The sequence below is a fragment of the Simochromis diagramma genome, unplaced genomic scaffold (genome assembly GCF_900408965.1).
Source record: "Simochromis diagramma unplaced genomic scaffold, fSimDia1.1 OVJJ01000421.1, whole genome shotgun sequence".
Taxonomy (NCBI): Eukaryota; Metazoa; Chordata; class Actinopteri; order Cichliformes; family Cichlidae; genus Simochromis; species Simochromis diagramma.
In genome coordinates, this window is record NW_024387250.1 from 9272589 (window position 1) to 9293899 (window position 21311).

General features: G+C 40.6%; 1 protein-coding gene across 1 annotated transcript; it reads right to left on the bottom strand.

Moving 5' to 3' along the window:
- Positions 1–666: 666 nt before the first annotated feature.
- phyhiplb (phytanoyl-CoA 2-hydroxylase interacting protein-like b) lies at positions 667–15987 on the bottom strand. The gene is made up of 5 exons (XM_040001196.1): positions 15069–15987; positions 7205–7401; positions 5606–5780; positions 3503–3620; positions 667–2058 (listed from the first exon to the last, which is right to left on the bottom strand). Exons 1-5 carry the CDS (start codon positions 15172–15174, stop codon positions 1515–1517), a joined length of 1140 nt encoding a protein of 379 aa, XP_039857130.1. The 5' UTR covers positions 15175–15987; the 3' UTR covers positions 667–1514.
- Positions 15988–21311: the final 5324 nt, after the last annotated feature.

The following is a 21311-nucleotide window of genomic DNA, read 5'->3' on the forward strand; positions in this document are numbered from 1 at the left end:
CACAAATCTATGTCAAGAATGAAGCGCTGTAATAACTTGATGTTAGTTACACTGGAGTCATTTTAAGATTATGTATTATATGGCACTTTTTGTTATTCACTTTCCCCCCCTTGCCAAAACACTATTTGACACCTGTGTCCAGGGTTAATGTGGAAAATGCATTTAAAAGTGCTGTGTTGGCAGAAACGTGTAAGCTTAAATGCAGTCAATGAGACAATCCTGCAGTGTTTGTGCATGTCCGTTTTTAGTCCTACATTGTGCTATGATATGTATTAAGAATTACATAGTTGAGCTATATTGTAACTTTTGAATTTGCGTGTTCACCTTGGAAAAATGTGAATTTTGGTGAACATCATAGTGCAAGTTATACAGTACCTGCTGTCGAATTTGTGTTTACCCCCATTTTTGCCTATATGAAGTTTATCCCCCCTAAATGCCGTTGTTGACAATGATCAGAGCTTTTAACATTGTGCACTTCTGGTTTATATAGTTTTCTATATATCTATATATAATATATGAATGTATCAATAAAAATAAATATTTTTTCACATTTATTCTAATAAACACAGTTTAAGGTTCTACTTTCTTTGCACTAACTACAACGAAATAAGAATGACTGTTGCAGAAAAGGTTGCTATGACAGAGGTACTGACAGCTTTCAAACTCATGCTGCACGGAACTGCATCATGCTTTTTTTTTTTCTTTTTTTAAAAAACAAATCGTTCACTCTTGGTCATCAAAGACTCGGTGAATACACATTTCAGAGGATGTTGCATTAGTACGGTTAAGATTCCACAGCGGTTTTATGTCTGGTTTTTAATACCTTTGGTATAAATCAAGATGACTATCGATGCTGCAGCCCTAGAAAATTGTAGTACCAGTCCATGCCACTAGGAGGAGGTAAAAACTATTTGTCAACTGTTCAATGACAATCAAACATCGTAAAAAATGACAATAAAATAAGACAATGTAATCAGAAAAAAGAAATTGTCCACACACACAGTGGGCAGTTAACAGTATATCTATAAGAGCAAGGCATAGGCCAATAAAGTATGGGACAACTGATTTGAGAAACAACAGGAAATTGAAATGAAGCAGCCCATGTTTGTTAGTACAGTTAAAGGGTTTTGTAAGTGTGACTTGCCGGATGAGTAGATGGATCTGTGTCGTCGGTGTCCCAGGTTTACATATTTCAGTTTGCTGACTCCTAAGATATCTTTATGCGTTTCTGTTTTCAACATTAGGATAACCCACCCTCAGATGAGTAGACAATGGTGCAGGTGTCAGAGTGGTGTACCTTCGTCTTTTTCTCCACTCTTCTTTGGGAATGATGGTCTTTTGAGAGTACAGAGCAGTGTCAGAGATATGTTGGTGTTAGCCTACTAAATCTGCTTCATGCATGTGTTGGTCTGCTTCATCAGTACATGTGGACTTCCTTTGTGTGAGTAGAGGTCAGTTACTCCCCCCCTCCCCCTCCTACGCTCTTTTTCCTTTTAAACATTCTGCTGTTTCCTCTAGCGTCCCACGCTGATGTTGCAGGTCTTGCAGCTGGGATCCTTCTTGGCATTTACTGTGGAGAGACTCATCAGCTGGTGCCCACTGATCTCTGCCACTGTGCCCAAGGATAGGTCTACAGGCTCTGTGTAGATCACCTCCAAGATGACATCTTGGGCGTGGTGAAACACCAAACCACCATCACCCTCTTCAACCTGCTTGCAGGTAAGGAAACGGTTGTTGGTGATGTCGAGCAAAGGAAGCCTCTGCTTACAAAACTCATCACCCCTTGAGCCTTTCGGTGCTAGAACCAGAATCACATAGTGGTAGGCTGTATACATACAGTAGAAGTCTCCAAAGTACAGGTTGGTGTCAGGGTTGAAGAGCGCATCAGCCCGCACCTCAAAGCGATGGCGACCATACGGGGAATCCTGCGGGGGCTTGCCAGTGTTGAACTCTGTGTTGCAGCTGAAAAAGATGCCCTCCAGCTTACCACTGATGGGAGAGCCATGGCTGCCACTGTTGTCTTTAATAGAGGGCAGCATCCGGTTTTCTTGCGCCTCCCTGAAGTTTGCAAACAAAGGAATGAAATCAGTTTTATTCTGTTTTTGCATTTCTCTGGCAATCAAAGTAGTTTTTGTAAATACTGGAGAGAGAGGCACCAGGTTTTAATTTGGAAATGAAAGAGCAATTTTCTGGAATTTGTAACACATGGGAAATAAACTGAATGCGTAAGATGCAAAACATCTTGAATACTGAGCCTCATAATACAAAACGTTTTATAGTAATCACATTTAGCTTAGTCCAGTTTGTGTCATTGAAATCCCGGGGGTGAAAATATTCCAATGAGCTGTTTTTTTTTTTCATTATGACAAACTGCTATAAAACAAAAGCAGCTTTCAGATTAACAATTGAACATTCAAAGCATCTGTGGCAGCTGCATACAGTTTCTTCTCCACAGAGGGAATCTGAGCAGCAAAGTCCCAATAATGGAACTGTAATTATTACGGCAATTCATACAGCTATCACTCCAGAGGTTCTTATTATATCCATATTTCAAACTTTGTCGTGGGCTTTATGGACTATTCAGCTCCAACCACAAGTGTTAAGAGCCTCATGTGAGCGGTACTGTCAGTACTCTTACTCGCCACATGATGACGCAGTTTAACAGGCGCACGGTACACCGTAGCAGCTACAACTCAGCAAAAGGGAGATGACTATCCAGATGACATCATGCTGTGTAGCACCAACAAAAGACTGCCCACAAGCTGTGGCTTTAGTACAGAGACTGTGCTTTGTTAAGCTGTGAGCATTACCTCTGAGGGACAGGGTGATAGGAGAGAAAACAGTCACTCCGTTAAAAGGAGGAGAAAAGAGGCCAAAAGTGGAAGAAAATTCACTCACATGAAACGAGATAAAAATCAGTTCACTCTAGCTGCACAATGCTTCAGTAAACAGTAGTAGACCACTCCAGAGATATCCCTTCTTTTCCTGTCATACTCGTGTTATTTTTGTTTTTCTTTTGACTACATTCCCGAACAACTGCCAGCTATTGTCTGTCAGCTACATGGAGCTTTCAAACAAATCAAAGTGTAGAAAAAAAGACCTGGCTTTTCGTTTGATGTGCATGCGTAGCATTGTTTACTGGGGGAAAAAAAAAAAAATGGCTGGCTGCTCGAGTACTTATTTCTGCAGATTCATGAAACCAATGCAGCTGAATCTGGTTTTGTTTTGCTTTAGCAGCTGGAGAGCAACACATTTTTCTGATACCATGTTACCCACATGCTTGTAAACTGTATTGTATAAAACATGACCAGAAAGGAGTGAGCTGGAGAAGTTTGCTAGAAATGTGTGTTGCAGTGAGCCATGCAAGTTGGCAGATGTGTTAACCCAACAATATAACAGCCAACTCTTTAGATACAGAATGACATGGAAGCTCAGTTAGGTCCAGGCTTTAACTTCTTTCTTTGTAATGTAATAAAGAAGAAAATCATAAAGTTATGCCCACCTGGCATGATCAAAGTACTCTTTATTCTGGTTTCTGTAGAAGACAGAGAAAGGCAGCATCCGCCCAGCAATGACCTCCGCCTTCTCCAGCAGCTGGTTTAGATGCACTGTGGAGTAATCTGGAGAAAGAAACATTTTAGTAAAAATGATTTCTACAAAAGCAGATTAGAAATCTGTATACATGCTATCAGCATTTTGTCATTAATGCCATTAGTATTAGTAAATGTAAACATTAAAAAAACAAAACGAGACCTACTAGAAGCACCGGCTAGGATGAAATATGAACCATGCATTAAGGATCCTGGCATTTTTCCATCTTTAACTTTTCCATTTAGATATGACTCAGCATTAAGCCCAAAAACATTTTCGATAAATGGATGTACTCAGCGGGGAGTGGACTTTCTCCAAAGCATATAAAAAAAAAAATCATGAATGCATTTTCCCCATGGCTATTTTCCCCACAGGCACCAAACACATCACCACAGGTGACCGGTTAAAATTCTCAGTACCTTGAATGAAAATGAAAGAAGACATCCGCTTTATCCTGAGACTGTAAATGTTTAATGTCAAAAAGGCTGACTTTTATATAAATTGATGGAGCACAAAGCCGCAGCTTTCTACGTGCAGAGGAAAAATGCATTTGACATCGAACTTGTCAAAACATATGTTCTACTGGTTTTGGTGACAGGATGGGCATCTCGTGCCGGGCTGTTAGGATCAACAGCTTCATTTAGCATTCTCCTTCTTCAGCTTCTTACTGTGACACAGCTCACACTCTTCACTTGCCTGTCATTCTTCTTCAGATTTAAACTGCCTCTCCTCATCTATTTTATTTGATTGTATAGCTGTTCTACAGGCACTGATAGTCCACCTGTTTGGTCCAGACTGAAATATTTCAGCTGTTAGATAGATTGTCCTAAAATAATGTCTTGATATTACAGTTGCCAGAAGATAAAGCTACCGGTAACTAATTTTAGTAATTCTATTAATTTTTTAAGATTGGATTTTTGATGGACTTTACAGAATGTTATGTTTTATATTTTCCCATCATCAGGTCATAATATCTCTTTGTCCAATACTTTGATTACATGTACTAAACTGGTTATGGACAAATCAAGTGTGTGATCATGTATAAGTTGTATAGTTTTAATGTTTTATTTGGGAATAGAATGGTGTGTATGTGTGAGTTTGGTGATGGAGTTTTTATTATGAATGAATTTTTTATGAATTATTATGTCTATTTTTTTTATGTTTTATGGACAACAGATGGAAATTAGCCCTTTGCTTTAATCTGATATGTTTACATTCATGTAATTTTTTTTTTTACATGTATGTTCATTAACATGCACTGTCCTAAATAAAATAAAAACAAATAAATAAAAATAAACTAAAACTACACTAAGAATGAAAACTAGAAGTGAAAACACATTTTAGTTAAATAAAAAATAAAAACTAGAAAAAACTAAAAACTTTTGAAAAAAATGTAAACTAACAATTTTGTGAACTTTGACAACTAATTAAAGTAAAATAAAAATGCAGAGGAAATTAGGTCTAGTGCCCTACTTTTTTAGTAAGTATTATTTTAGTATGGATTAAAAACAAAAAGTCACAAGGAGATAAAAATAAAGACTAATTAGAAAATAAAAAAAACTATAATAAATAACTCTGCTCTGCTATCATGGGTGTTGACGCTCAAGTTATTTGGCACTTCAAAGTGTAGACAAAGTGAGATGCAACAATCACCCTAAACTGGAATTGGACATCATTAACCCCAGTGATGTCCCTCCTCATCCACCCATGCCATACCTCCCTTCCCCCATCCTGGTCCCCAGGCAATGATGTTGAACTCCGAGACCTCTGCATCAGGAGATAAACAGCACAGCTCCTCTCAGCCCTTCTTTGTTATAATCCTTTCCTTCCACTCAGTATATTAGCTTCCCTCTTACCTTCTCCCTCATTAATGCTCTAGCCTTTACTCCATTGTATTCTTCTCTCTTCCATTATCGTTCTCTATAATTAACTCGGGCTCACCCAAAATTAAAGCCAAGACTGATGTCACATATCCTAGAAGTGCATGCATTCATCAAATCACCATATTCCTCACCAGCAGTGCAGAATTCAATAATTTCGCTCCACTCAGACACGGAGTAGTCCCCATCAGCCTGTTTTGATGCAGTCTGGACAGCCACTGTGTACTCTGTGCGTGGGCTCAGGAACCAGTGGCCCCGGACCGTCATGGGCAGGGGTACTGCCTTGGCCACCAGTTTGGTAGGAACATCCTGGAGGGATGGAAGGAGTAAAAGAGGACAGAGTGGAATGGAAAAAGTGAGTGAGTGTTGGCAGGAAGGAATTAGTCAGAAAGAAACTCCTTATAAAGACACTTGTAGCCACTTGCTTGTAACCACACACATAGATATATTACTCTATGTTACTGGCTGCAGGTAGCAGCCACGGCTTCTCATTTGTGTAAATGTAAACTATACACTTCACCCCCAGCAACAACCCCCCACAACCCAAAAATCAGTGGGCCATAGCAGCTCATTGATTGGACCAAGAGCCCCTGCCTAGCAACAGAGTCAGCCCATCAACCCACCGACACTGCTCCTGCGCCAAAATCAAAACATTAGTATGGGGTCGCCTGCTACTCCAGAGCAGAAAGGAGAAACACTCAGTGACACAGCACCAGCAGTGTGAGGAGGCTGATGACACAAGTCGGTAAGATTATCAAACCAGACTCTTGACTGCGTCGCGAACGAGCTGGCAGAGAAGGCTGTGAGAGCAGGCTGTGAGAGCGGTACTAGCCTTTCAGAGCTCAAAGTGACAGCTGACCGTGGATTCTTTGAACAAAACCACCTTGAAATGAGTTCATCTTGCCTCAAGCATGAAAAGGTAAGGTCGTCTTGAGGTAAAACAGTGTCAACACTAATCATTTCTGTTTACAAAGATCAATAATTAGCATTACACTAGATGTTTAGAGCACGGCAACATCTATCTAAAGCACTACTGACAGTAGTTATGATAATTAAGGTGAAAAGCTCATTCTTCTGTCAGAAGTAGAAGAAATGTAGAATTAACTGAAGTTTCATCAAAAACATCAAATTGAGCAGAGTTTTTTTTCTAAGCCACAGGTTTCTCAGAAAATTTGAATACTATAATTTAATTAACTGTTCATAAAATATGAATAGATTTATGTTTATGGCAGATTATAGAGTATAATTATTAAACAAGAATAATAATGGAAATGTACAGCAGTGGTTTAATATCTTTTAATAACTGTTGTGCAAAGTATTGCCTGTATTCATGCAGAACTATACAGCTGTTGCTTTCCTTTGTGCTGGCAAAAAACATGAATATACTGCTTTTGTGCAACATGTGTAACAGCTGTCTTATATTGCTCATAGTTGCTGTTGCACACCTCTGGCCCGGAGACCTGCTTTTAAAAAAGGATTCAACCGAAAGGAAACGATTAGCTGGTTAAATAATAAAATGTAAAATTGCTTTTTTTTAAAAAATCATTTGGTTAAAGATACTCTCTTTGCTCGCTTCTCTTTCCCCCTCATCCCTCAGCCGGTCGTAGCAGATGGCTGTGCTGTGCCTGGAGTTTTTCCCTTTCTGCTGAAATTCAATATTTGCTGCCTTTGCTATAACAATAGCACTGAAATCTTTAAATGGTATTTATGCGCCTCCCTTACTTGAGCATTACCTTGTGTTTGAACTTGTTTGAGTTTTTGTTCTCCTTCTTGTTCAGGTCAATGAAATAGTGCGTGATGCGCTCCTTGCTGCGTGCCTCCATGTCCCAGCAGATCTTGAAAGAGTCACAGGTGATGTTGCTAATCTTGATGTTCTGAGGAACTGGGAGCTCCTCCATCTCAGAGATGCTGCCGTCCTGGGATTTACTTCCTGCACAGTCCAGGAGAGGAAAAAAAGACACCGTAATGAAACGATATGGTTCAAATTTAGTCTAGAAATCCTCTGAATAAACATCAGGTTCTGGGTTACATTTTATACAATAATAGTTGTGTCTCCTAGCACTTAAATTATTTGATGATCTATGTCTGAAGACACATTGACCAGTGACAAATCATCATTATAACCGCATCAAGTTATCAGTACACCTTTAAACCTAACTTACTCCCGCTATACCTAAACACATAGCAGGAATTATTCCACTGGCAGCACACTGGGTAATATAGCCACCATGTCACAGTCACACAAAAACCTCCTGCGTTACTGACTGCCATATACAGTGTGTTTCCATGGCAACACATCAGTCCCTCTACACATGTACACCTATCAGCTCTCCAGAACATATGCGCCATTAAATATTTTAAATGCTTGAATCCCCTCTCGTCTTGGCACAGATTGGTCTGTTTATAATCAGTTTTAAGGATAAAACACAGCTGTCACAGTGCAGGCCCTGCACATAAGCCTGGAACCATAACATTTAAAATGCCAGTGAATGTCACAGAGGAGCTTTTTTCTTTCCTTTCTTCTTTAACGGAGGTCCATTATGTTAATTTCCAAATCTATGTTTGTTATCTTGTGCACTATTAGACTCACTTTACATGACTAAAAGCGATCCTTAAATATCTTATTTATCCATCTTTGTTTTTCTGACTGGCTGCCCCTTTGGAAACAAAAGATTCCAGCAGGTGGGTGTGGCTTCTGTGCTCTGGGAAATAAGGAAAATGCAATTCTGCTTTAAGCTACATGCTACATTTTCATACATTTTCATACCCAGTACCTAGTGTATTTGGCTAAGACAAAAAGCTTCCATTGCTCTCATTCAAAGAAATGAATAAATCTCAATTTTATCTGAGCTGCATAGATGTCACGCACTATAGGCCACTGTAACATGTAGCAAAGGCTTTCTACCCAAAGTGCACAGAGAGGCTAATGAAATGTCAAAACCGGGTTGAATAAGAGCTTTGTAAGATTAGGATGAATATAGACTTTGCGTCACACTATGGGACGCCCACTTGGCATGGCAACAATGTGTTTTCTGTGTATGCTCTGGGGTCTAAACAAGAGTGAGTAAAATTCAAGAATGCGGTGTTTGGGAGTGATTCGAAACATGGTTGGATTCAATAGAGTGACAACAATGGCAGAACCAGTGAAGCATAAAAAACTATCTCTGTTCATCAAATGAGAGGGAGCGAGATAAAAGACTAATCCTATAATTGGTAGTGTGGACACTCCTGCCTCACCTCCATACAACACTAGCAGTAGAGCATCGGTAGACTGATTCATTTTAAGAACCTTTTTTACCTTCTAAAATCATGGCTTCTGACCAATTTAGAAAAAAAAAAAAAAAAAATCCATTAGGAGGCACATTTATGTCCTTCATCACCACATTAAATCACACCAGACCAGACCCCCTACTTACTTTTGTCCTAATCACTAGTTTCTAATCACAACTAGCTGATTACCATCATCTTCGATTTAAAAAGACCTCCTGTTACACACTTGGGCAAAACTGTTGCTCATTTTAATTAAAACGTAACACATGTTGTGGACTTTAGTGCAAGGACCTTTGCATGACTAAGTTATTGCATTTGGACATAACATTTATTATCTCTACCAACATGTCATGACCCAGACTTTTTTGGGACCTATGGGAAAATGATCCTGCATATGTAAATATGTAAAGATACCAGATGTTAAATCATAACCCGATCCAGCATGACTGACTGCACGATCATGCTTGGCCCTACTGCGCTTCTTTGATTTGTGAAACCACCTCATCCTATTGCTTTTAAAAGTCCATCTCATTATACTTAAACACACTGAGCTGATAGGTTTGGCTCAGACCAGACAGAGAGAGTGAACGGAAGACGTGACGACGTGGACCTTTGACAGAAAACGCTCCACCGAGTCAGCACAGAGCAGACAGTGATGTAAGCACATAAAGCTTACATAAAGTCCCACCTGAGACTTTGTTTGCTGACCTTTAACAGATTCAAGAAAACTACCAGGCCTGTTGTCATTCTCTGACATTCATGTCAGCAAAAGATGAAATATACCCCAAAGGAAGTGAAACAATGGCAAGGATTTCTTATAGATTTTCAAATACTGCTTATAAAAATACTGTGCAGATAAACAATTCTCTAATTCTGGCCACCTTCAGTATACAACTGTAAACATTAACCGACATCAAACATCAAAGATTAAAAACCTGCTAGCTCACTCGCTGTGTTGTAGGTTGCTTGTCCTCTGCTCCCTAAATTGTTAATGTCAACATTGATGTTTTCACTAAAAACTAGACCCCATGCAGGTCTTTGCCCTCCCATCTCTCTGCAACTCCACAATACTGATTTACCTCATTTACTCTAATGCTCTCCTAATTAACCTGCAGATGAAGAGCATTACACTGAGGCAGTGAAGCTTTCCAAATGCAGTCAGAAATCACCTACAGAACACTATTAAGGCAACTCAGTCACAGTAAAGGTTGTGCTATTAGGGAAAACAAGCTCTGAAAGCTGAAGGGAAAAGGAAATGGTACTAATGTGAAGAGCTATAGACATATATACAGACAATTGACAGGTTAAAAGGAGAAAAAGGTGAAGTTTGGCTTTGAATTTGTTAGGTTGAAGAGTGACGTGTGCAAAAATATACAAAAACAAAAAAACCCAAAAGAGGCTAAAATGAATAAATGATATCTAACTGATACCAGCTAATCTAGCTAATCTTGTGTTCACCAGCTTTGTCAGAGCCAGTGTTAAGCTCAGGTCTGAATCCTCTGGGGCTGCAAGAGCACAAGACGAATGATGAAGAACACCAAACGGGATGAAGGTCAGGCGGTAAGGAAGAAAGCAGAACCTTTCATGGCTTTGCTCAGGAAGACTAAAACCTCCTTCCTTTTTAAATTAACGTGCTATGTTTGACGCCAGTGTTCATTGTGCTGAATCATAATTTTTAACACAATGTACTGTAATAAGCCGCTGTTATTTTCTGTCGATTTACTCCATTTCCTTATGCTGTTTATTAGGAGGGGGCGAAATTTTGCTTGATCTTTATCAAACAAGACAAGAGTCTGTTTTGGAGCAAATGCTTGAGAGCTTATGAGCACAGATTACTCATGCTGTGCACATATGCACCGGGAGTTCAAAATAACATGCAAGATCTGTAGATGCACAGCAGAGCACCAAAGAGCAGGCCACGGAAATATCGGCCCTATAGAAAAAAAACAAAAACAATCTTAAAAGATGAAAAGCCTCAGACGAGTTTAAGAAATGGACCATATTGGTTATTGCCCTTTTACTGTGCAAACAGTCTAACGCCACAGGGAAAAGCAATAGTGCAGAAGGATCAATATAAATCTTGTTAACATGCATACATGGAGCCATTCTAATGGCTCTTTATGGTGGGATTTGTTCCAGTCACACCTGCCTCCAAATTATAAATGACTTGTTGGCACTCTTTACCAGCAAGAGGAAAGTGATTTGATTTCCATTTAGACCATTTAAGCAATGTAAATGAACTCTCTTGGTGGTTGGAGTTTCCATGATGTGAGACTACATTATGCTTCCATTTGAAACTTCTTGAATACAAAACAAATAAACTTTCAATCAAGTTTAATGATCAAAAAACACATTTCTGAGCACTGTATGTCGGATTATTGTTTCTGAGTGCACAAGTAGGTACTCAGACAGACAAGCCTCCTACATTTTAAGTTGCAGTGCTCGATGTAAAATTGATCTGCAGACATGAGCAACACAACAGACACTAGGCATAGATGCTTGCAAAAAATAATAAAAATAAAAAAATAATCACGCCTTTGTTCTTCTCAATGCACAGGCTAGACCGGGACAGATCATGCTGGGAGTGAGAGAAGCCGCCAACGGAAAAACATCTTTCTCTCAGAGTGAGTTAAACAATGCCCCGTTCATCAGGTTACGCAGTCTATGTTCCACCTTTTAGACATCAGTAAGCCCCCGGACACCAAACAAAGATGAGTAACGATAATTTAATAATGCAGTCTTTAGTTAAGTAGGTTCAAAATCAACAAAATCAATACAGAGGGTTTTTTTTAAAGACTTTTCAGAGACCAGAATGAATCATCGGTGCTCATTTGCACAAAATATGAATCTCCAAATCTCAGACTTGTGTTTTTTTACATTTCATGTTTTGAGTTTCTGCAGCGAGGGATTTCTGTATACCAGCAGTGAAAAAAAGAAAGAAAAATAAGCATAAATGTTTGCAGTGGCTTTTCAAGGTCAGACGCCACTGTTCTCAATGATGCTTTGAAGCATCTCGTAGAGCGGTCAAGTGCAAGTGAATATGTTATACGGTCAATAAGTGACTGCATAATATGTACCTCCAACTCTTGCCAGCACAGTCATGAGACACAACTGCTCACAGTGAACACAGCCAAACTAAAATGCCAGCTTACTCAGATGACGCTGTATGACATAAGGCAGACCTGCTGTTGTATCATGTTGATACATACTGGATACGCTTTTCCGTGTGTCCACAGAGTATTTTTTTAAATCACAGGAGTCTATAGCCATTTTCGCAGATGTGAATGACTGGAGCCATGCACCAAAATTAATTTAAATGGATGGCTGCACCGTTCGAGTGAGTGTGTGTAGGAGAAAAGGCCATAGAGAAATGGCTCTGCAGAAGTGTTTTGGATAGAAATTGTTAGTGGATGTAGCTTTGATTCCAAGAATATGTCTGTATGACCACAAGGAGCATCGCTACTTTCACTCATTGGCTCCAGCCCTGCTCGACTGTGACACAGCATGTTTGAGCTAATAAAAAATGAACATAATGAAACTTTATATCTTTGTTCCTATTTTCAATTGATCATTTTAGTATTCTGAAATTTACTGTTAGCAGTAAACACGTGACTGGTGATAATGTCAGTAATTTCAAAAAGGGTTTGTCAGCTGTTGGAATAAGAAAAAAAATTCAGTTGATTGAGCTAGAAAAAAAAAGAAAGAAAGAAATTGCTTGATTTAGGAGGACAACAGCTATCTTTATAAAGACTTTCAGTCCTTCACTGCCAGCTTGATCTCAGAACAATTTCATGATGTTCTCAGGTCCACTGCCAAGGGATTAAAAATGCATCCATGTATTGACTTATCAGTGCACCTGTCCATTCTGGAAATGCGCATGCTAGTATGTTACCGCTGTTTCAGAGAGATTTCAAAGAGCACAGTCACACTGCTTAGTTGCATTAATAGCAGCCATCCATCATGGCAACTTCATCACATCAGCGGGTACGGCACAAAGGCCATGTGAGACATGCAGCGCGGATTTGATTACGTTCTGCAAATGCGTATTAACTGTGGATATAAAATCAAAATGGTGGTCCTTGTCAGCCTTACAGGGGTTGGTGACAAATTTATCCAGCACAGCATCGGGGGAGCGATCCATAGACTATGGAGAACACCAGCAGACAAACTCTGCTCACATGAGCTGATGCTGTGACTTGTACTACTCTTCATTCTCAGCAAAACTTGCCCCACACCCACCTACTCATGTCACAGCCACATCACTAAACTGAACCATTAACACCCCGTCTAAAACTGGACACACAGAAACGACTTGTGTCCGACCGTTCCTTTTGTGCACTGAAATTCCCAAACAGTCTTCACTGTGTTGGAGAGTGCCCTTTCCCACAGACAGTAAGCCTACTGAAGCTATATGCATCCATCTGCTGGGTCAGCATAGGCATAGAAGCCTCTCATCTGATAATTAAATATTAATGATTTGGAAGATAAATTTAGAAAGCTGTGGAACAGTGAAATGAATGCGGACCTTGAGAAAAATGTACGCATTGATTGGATAAGATAACAATCCATTTCCAGGAAAGGTAAGAGCGAGTGAGCCAGTCTTTTAGAAAGGGTGTGGCTGGGACAGTGCAAACTATATAATATAATATAATATAATATAATATAATATGAGGCTCAGGTGATAAAATTCAGAGACTGGTCAAAATCTACAAACCATTCTTAAAAAAGAAAGAAAGTTATCCAAACAAGCTGAAATCTGTATTTTTACAGATGTGCTCCACCTTAATGTGGCAACACTAAATATTTATGGGAGTATGAAGATAATCTGCGCAAACATCCATACATAAATTGTTTTTTCCTAATCTCTTCATGAAGTTCAAGTTTTGTCCACAGTACTCGGGGCGTTTGTTCCTATCAGACACATTATAAACAGTTTCAACTAACCCATTGACAATACTTGTACAAGAACAACTACTTGTCCTGAAGAATTTGCACAGAAGGTGGACATTGTCACTGTGTTGCTTCATAAACAGAGTATGTGGGTGTCTCAAGGACACACACAGATAATATTTACACTGAGTAGCCTTCTTGGAAACTAAGAAAGTGGCTGTTTTGGCTCAGCAGTAAACCTGCAGCACAGAAAGCACAAAGGCTAGCACAGTGATCATTTGAAACGGGCAGCATCGCGTATATACCGTTTAGAATCAGCTCTAAGGGGTATACACTCTGGCAGCTAAAAGATTTTACAGTGACCGAGGAGACTTAATAAAGATACATCACTGACACATTGGATGCCCTAACCAGCCTGTATACACATACAAATCAATCTGGCATAGCTGCGAAGAAAAAAATGAACCCAATTACACAATGAAAAGGTGTGATCATATTTCATGTGAATTAATTTCCAATCTTAATTAAGAGGCACCTCTGTGATCAGGAGTCTTGACGCAGATGTGGAATTAGCGCTGTGTAATTGCACTGATGGGTGTGTAGGGCTGCACCGCCTGAGAACACATGTGGGTGCAGCCATGTTTCTGCCTCTCATTCTCTCCTGATGATGACTTGCCTTTTTTCTTTCCCCACCATTAAATTCGCGTCGGGGTTAAGCCTCTTCGTGCAGCTACTTGTCAATTTTCGCATTACAAGCCTGGTTTATGAAGCCTCGTTTTCTATGATGGGAATAGTTTCAGCTCTTCGTTTAATGATAAATATTCGGAAAACTTTTGGTTTCGAAGAAGTGAGCCACAGACAACACACAGCACGGGCGCAGCTGGAAGACTTGATGAATTATAAACGTGAGCGCAGGGGAGACTTTTATGGGAACTGGGGGTGGGATAGCAACTAAAGAGCGTCTCGTTTGTAATTATAAAATTTGCAGGATGACATGCAGTAAGTGAGCATACATGGAAAAAGGCAGCTCCTTTGGAAGATGGAAGAGAATTAGCGATTAAAGGCGGGGTGGCAGCCGGCCTCTGTCCATGTCTGTGGTGCTGAAATCAAGACACTCATCATTTAGACTAAGATTCCTGCCTCCAAGTTAAGCAGTACACATTCATTTTGAGCCAAGACCTTATTGCCACTGTAAAGACGCTCAGCTATTCCGAGCACGCACAAGCGCACCATCCATTCATCCATCCGAGGAACCAGCGGAGCCAGCTGCCCCTATTACTGCCACACAATAAGGGTACATACAGCACGCAGAGACAAACACTGACAAACTGACTGCATGCCTGCAGCGACTCCGAAACTAACAAAGCGGCCTAATGCACTGGCGTTATGCGGAGATATGTCAGCACCCCAGTGAGAAGCAGACAATCCTCCCCTTACCATCTCGTTCGCATAACTGTATGGCGTCCAAGCTTAGGTCCTTGATCATCCCCTCGCAGGGACTTAATGGACTGCTGATGTTGTGCGCCAAACCTGGTACCTCCATCTCTGCAGAAGAGCCTGGATGATGTTAGTAGTTTAAATTTCGTCCACGGGTTTTGCACAGCACAAGGCGTCCGTCCGCGGTCGTTAAGGGGTGGGAAAAGAAAGAGAAAGAGAGACTGGTGTCCAGTCAGTCGCTCGCAGCTCTCCTCTGTCTCTCTAGGGTGGTGCGGCTATTGGCGCGTCAGCGGAATCGTCACGGGCGCGAGCAGCACACGCCGCCAGTTGCAAAATGAGGCATGGCAGCTTTTTGCGGGGATCCGTGAACGTATATCACTGTATGTATTTATCTTGTTTCACACGCTGCCAAAAGCAGAAGAAGCTTCTGAGCCTTCAGAGCCACAAGTGTGCGCGCGCGCCCGTCCTGTATGTTACGCCGCCGCGGGACAGTTGAGCATGAATAGTTCAGCAGATTAGCGCAGAGACGTTCTGGAAATACAATGGCTTCTTATGTAACCAGATTAGCTCGGCGTTCCTTCTCCGCGTTAGGTCCCTCATCTAAACGGTCCACGCGCTCCCGTTCTTCCCCATTTCACGTTTAACGTCATCCCCAACGAGGCTCTCACATGTCCTTATTTGGTGAGGTGTAGTCCCCTTTTTGTGCAGGAGCGCAGGTGCAAGTGATCCAGGCGGTAATGAGCAGTGGGACGACTCTGACATGCTGCAGGACATAACGAATGACCAGGCTTACCTCTGCTTTTCCATTTAGGTGACGAATCCTCTCGCTCTTTAGACATGTTGGCGCATAATAACATGCAAAGCACTGTGAGTTCATAGCCAGAAAACCACACTTTATACTGGGTGTGGGTGTGTAATTATCTCCATTAGACCTCTACACCCTTTTTTATCAGTGCCTCCCAGGAACAGGAAGGTCAAGTGCAGGCGTAGACCACACTGTGGCTAAGCAAGGCTTCAGGCTGCCTTTAATAACAGCATTTGATTATACAGAAGTTGTGGCTCATCATCATGGAGTCATTCTCATTCTTATATCTCCTAAAGCAGTCTTCCCTCGTCTCCATGCTCCACATGGGAGCATCAGACTGAGGAGGTGTCACTTTCTATTTGTTTTTGTTCAAGTGTTATACAAGAAGCCCGGAGGAGAGGCCAGAGTGCTTATCTATTCAGCGGACAACGGATTCTGCAGCTGCGTCTATTCCCCCTCCTGAGTCATGGTGCTCAAAACCACAAAAAGAGGGAGGGGGTGCAGTGAACCGTATAGAGGAGAGTCACCCTAACTCTTCTGGGGAAACACACTGTCACAGCATCATCATCATCAACTCTGAAGTTGAGACAGACAAGAAAAATTGTAGATTAACAAAACTAAAAAGGGGGAAATAATAATAATGTTTGATTTGCCTGCAGGAAAGTAATTGGCTTGCGTTTTCATGCAGCTTGAAGGATTAAAAAATGGGGTTGTGGCGGGCAGGCAAATTAAAGTCCTGATAAGCTCATAATCACTATGGCATTCAGATTCAGTAGGAAACATATAAGGCGCACCACTAAAGCCTTGAACATATTCCACGCTTGGATTCCACTAAGGCTCACATTTCCTGCCAGGGATACACAGTGCATTTAAGGTAAAGGTCAGCATCCTGATCACTCCCTGCAAACACACTGCAGTGTTCTGGGGAGAAGATGCTGCCACATTCACCTTAAAAATTTAAATTGGAGTTATTTTTAGTATGCCTTTAAGTGGATGAAAGCCATGCGTAACATTATATATTTGCTATATGACATGACTTGATAGTTGCCCCCCAGCTGTGTAAAGAGCATTACAGTGACATCCATGGATTAACAACACTGCATTTGTTTAAATGCCCCCCACACCCCACTGGTTTCAGAAACCAGATCATTGAAAGTCCATGTGCAGTGACTAAATCATAAACAAAAACAAGTAGAGCACACCTAATAGCCCTAAATGCACAAGCTTCAAAAAGCCTAATTGCTATATGTCATCATCAATTTCCCTTTGTTGCCCTGTCTCCCTCCCCCCACACCTCTTATGTCCCTTCACTGCCTGCTGTGCTGATCTGCTTTGAGAGAGGAGGAGCAGGATGGGGAGGGGGAGGGATGAGGCTGACCAGTTCTGGAGGATTCCTTCTCATTCTACCTCCATCCATCCTTTCCGCCACGCCATCTCTCCACCCACCAATATCCCCTACAGGGTGAGTCGTCCTGTGTTAGCATCAGTGTTTCCAGTAGAGCTGCAGGAGGATGAAAGAAGGCAGTGTAACACACACACACACACACACACACACACGCACTGCCAAATCTTTTCCCCTTTCTTGTTCCTTTACTAACATTCTTCCTTTAATACTTTTGCCTCTTCAGTTCTACTTTGTCAATTGTCTACCATTTTTTCCTCTCATTTGTTTTCTCATTTTTCTGCTCCACTCCAAATCTTGCAGTGCCATGCAGTGTATGTTTGTGTGTGCACACTATAGGCCATAGTGTACACTGTATTGGCAGTCCACTCTCATTTGCTCCCTCTGCTGTGTTTAGAGGCCAAGTGAACACACAGTGGCAGATGGAGAAATAGCGGGGAGAAAGGTGCAGTGAGAAAACAGATCAAATAGGTGTGAAGATTTTGAAGTGATAAAGAAGGCGGAGCGATCCATATGCAGACGTCTCTATAATTATATTTAATGCCTCTGCATCTTTCGGCATCTCTTACACAGTCTCAGAGGTCAGTTAAGAGGCAGAATATGGAGTGCATGGGCAGACCATTTTACATTTGCAGAAAACAATACCAAGTCACCACTGTGTGTGTGTGTGTGTGTCACATCATACCACAAAGACATTTATCTGGCGTTTCAGGGCAGCAAATGAAGCATGTCATTGATTTACAGTGTGAAGTCTGGCCTCGGTGTAGCTGCAGCTTGATTGATAATGGATCTGTGCTTATGTGTTTTCTCTGGGGGCCCAGTTCAATTCCACTTTATCTAAGATTATATGAAATTCAAATGAAGTTCATTTATACGCCGAAAGGCCACAATGAAATCAGGGGAGACCAATTAAAAGCCGGGTCCAAATGTTATTAATAAAATGAATTAATTGGGTGTGCAATGCAGGATAAGCATGAAGGAAAATAAGCTTATTTGTTTTGCTGAAGAGCTTCGCATGAGGAGGATAAACATGTATAGCTGCAGAGCTAGAGGCTCATTAACTATAGCTTAACACAAAGACTGGAAACAGGGAGGAGCAGCTTTCCTCCCTCTGACTGAAGAAAGAAAAACCCACCTATCAGCGTCTATAATGCTCACAAATGCAGTCATATTATTTTGTTAATTTAACCAACTATGCCCATTTTTCAAGGCATGATTGTTTTTTGACTTTCACATTATCATGCCAATGTTTCAGCTTGTTAGTTGTCTTTTTATTTCCGTTTGTATGGAATAAAGCGTAAACAAATGAGCATAAATGTGTTGTTTACTGAGGTGCTGCCAAGTGGGTTGGTTGTGCTTTGTTATCAATGCTTTCCAGGAATGACAATTTACAACCTTTAAGTGAACCAAACTAAAAAAACATAACAGAAATGATATTTGTATAGGACCTTTCAAGACTAATATCACAAAATGCTTTACAATAAAATACTAAAAACTTAAAATGTTCAAAAATAGATTTTTTAAATTGGTGAAAAACAGGAAAACTTTGACAGACCTTCAAAAATCCTGGAGACCTATTGCTCAAGACCACTTCAAAAAATACAATTTAGTCTGGCTTCTTAAAGCAAAGTAGAAAGAAATGTTCTTGTGACCGTTTTCAACATCGGTGATGCAGATGCTCTGACATACGGGTCACTTTATATGATGGAGAATGAGCTCACAGAAAAAGAGCTAGACTTATCAGGCACCGTGAGCATAATGTCCACTGGATAAGAGCCAGGTATGGTGAGGTAGCAACCGAGTCACAGCTACTCTAATTTACACCTTTCCTGCAGAGGCAAGCTGCCCATGAGAACAATATGTGAAGCTGTGGACTCTGTTGGTCTTTTGACGGGGATGCTGCCAGGATGCTGAATAAATGCAGGGTTGGTTAGTGATAAAAAAAAAAAAATTACTTCTTTCTCTGCAATTTAGCTGTCCCTCTCTCGCCCTGTCTCTCACAATAGCGCATGAAATTGAAATTAGTCACGCTGGGCAAAGGGAATGATTGCCGACTGTGCTGCACACACAACTACCCATAGTGCAATTGAAAAGACTGAAATTTTGCAACTAATAGCTTTTCTCTAGAACTCTAATATCCTTTATGAGATTAAATGTAGGTGAATTTGTTTCTGCCGAATCCAGATACATTCTCTTCATGATGGGACCATTTTCTTAGATAAGACCTAGATATAATTATAGGTGTGATCCGTTTGTCATGTCAGCAATTGGCAGCAGACAGCAAAAGGAATGTTTTCATAACATCCTTCCTACACATTACCCTGTGAGTTTCTCACTTGTACATACCAGTATTTACATCCCATTCAATATTGTGATGTTATAGAAACCACAGGTGCTTTACAAAGCACCTGTGGAAATTGATGACAGAGGAGAAAGCGAACGAGTCACAAGCTGCCACAGACCATAGTTCAGTGGCACCACCTGTTAAAGGGCTCATTTGAGATGGATGAGTGACTCCCTCTGTCTATGTGGCGAACAGCTGAACATTAATTTGCTGCCATAATCAGAAGAGAGGCCTGGAGATGTTTTTTTTTTGGAGCAATAAAATAAAAACGACTGAAAACTGAATCACTTTCCATATGTCAGGTAAAATACAGCACTTTGGGAATATGCAAACAGCCACAGGCAAACGCATCATTTTCTTTCAAGTTTGAACATTTCCCAAACTAACTTCAAAATTACAGCTATGATATGTATTAGAGGTGGCGTATGACAATGTGCTGTGCTGCAAAGAGTCTCTCACGAATAAAATGCTATTTTTATAATTTCTTTACATTTTATAATCTGTTGCTGAGTAACCATTTTCCACGCTTTACTTGGGAAATGTCATTTTCAGTGACAATACTGCCCCCTTGAGGTTTTCCCTCTGCAAAGCAGAAACAGTTTTTCTAATCTTCTCATATTAACCAAAAAGCATCATCACTGCTGAATTTGTGACCGAGATCTCACAAAAACCCATATTTTATTTCACGGATGTGAACAGTTTTCTGGCAGTTAGTTGTGCAGAAATGTATTATTTGCAGTACTTTCATGCAAAACAAAGAAAATAAATTCTGTCCCGATACTACAGTAACCTGTTTATAAGGTTTATAAGTACAAGTGTGTCTTGTACTGCAAATCCTCATTGGTTATAGATTCATTTTGTTGGATTAAGCAGATGCTGTGCAGGTTAGACATCATGTAAGCACATTACCCTCAAACTGCAGTATGCAAATGTGTTTTTGAATGTGTCTTTAAACAGACACACCAAGTGATTGCAGAATAGTGCTGAAGGATTACCTTCAATTCAATTTATATAGCTCCAAATCACAACAACAGTCACTTCAGTGAAAGCACTTGGTGACAGTGTGAAGGAAAAACTCCCTTTTAACAGGAAAAATAACTTGAGCAGAACCAGGCTCAGGGAAGGGCAGCCATCTGTCATGCTGGGTGTGAGGAGTGGGAGACTGTGTGGAAGAGAGCCAGAGAATAACTAATGATGTAATGCAAAGTGGTGGATAAACAGAGTGAAAAGAGCTGATCAAAGAAGAAAGACTTGATGCACGATGGGAAGCCCCAATGGGCCTAGACTAATGCAGCATAACCTAACTGAGGGTTCAGCGTCACCTAAACCAGGCCTAACTTTTTTTAGCCTAATTTTAACTAACTTCTGCTGGTCAAAATTACAAATAAAGTATGTATCCAAGGCGGATGAGTAAAACTCCTTTTTGTCAACATAAATCTCTTAATACAAGATAAAGAAGTGCAATTTCTTTATCTTTCTTTATAAGGAAGAAATTTTTTCCCCAAAGCCTTCCAGTGTGCTGGATTAGAGTCTTTGCAAGGTCGATTCTGGCCCTCGGGCTGCATGTTTAACAGCCCTTTTCTAGAAATACTGCACTGATACTGTGCGCCTGGACAGCCTGGTAGCTTCAGACTTGAGAAAGTTTCAAAATTCGACATTTCTGTGTTATGTGGGAAACAAAACCAAAAGGCG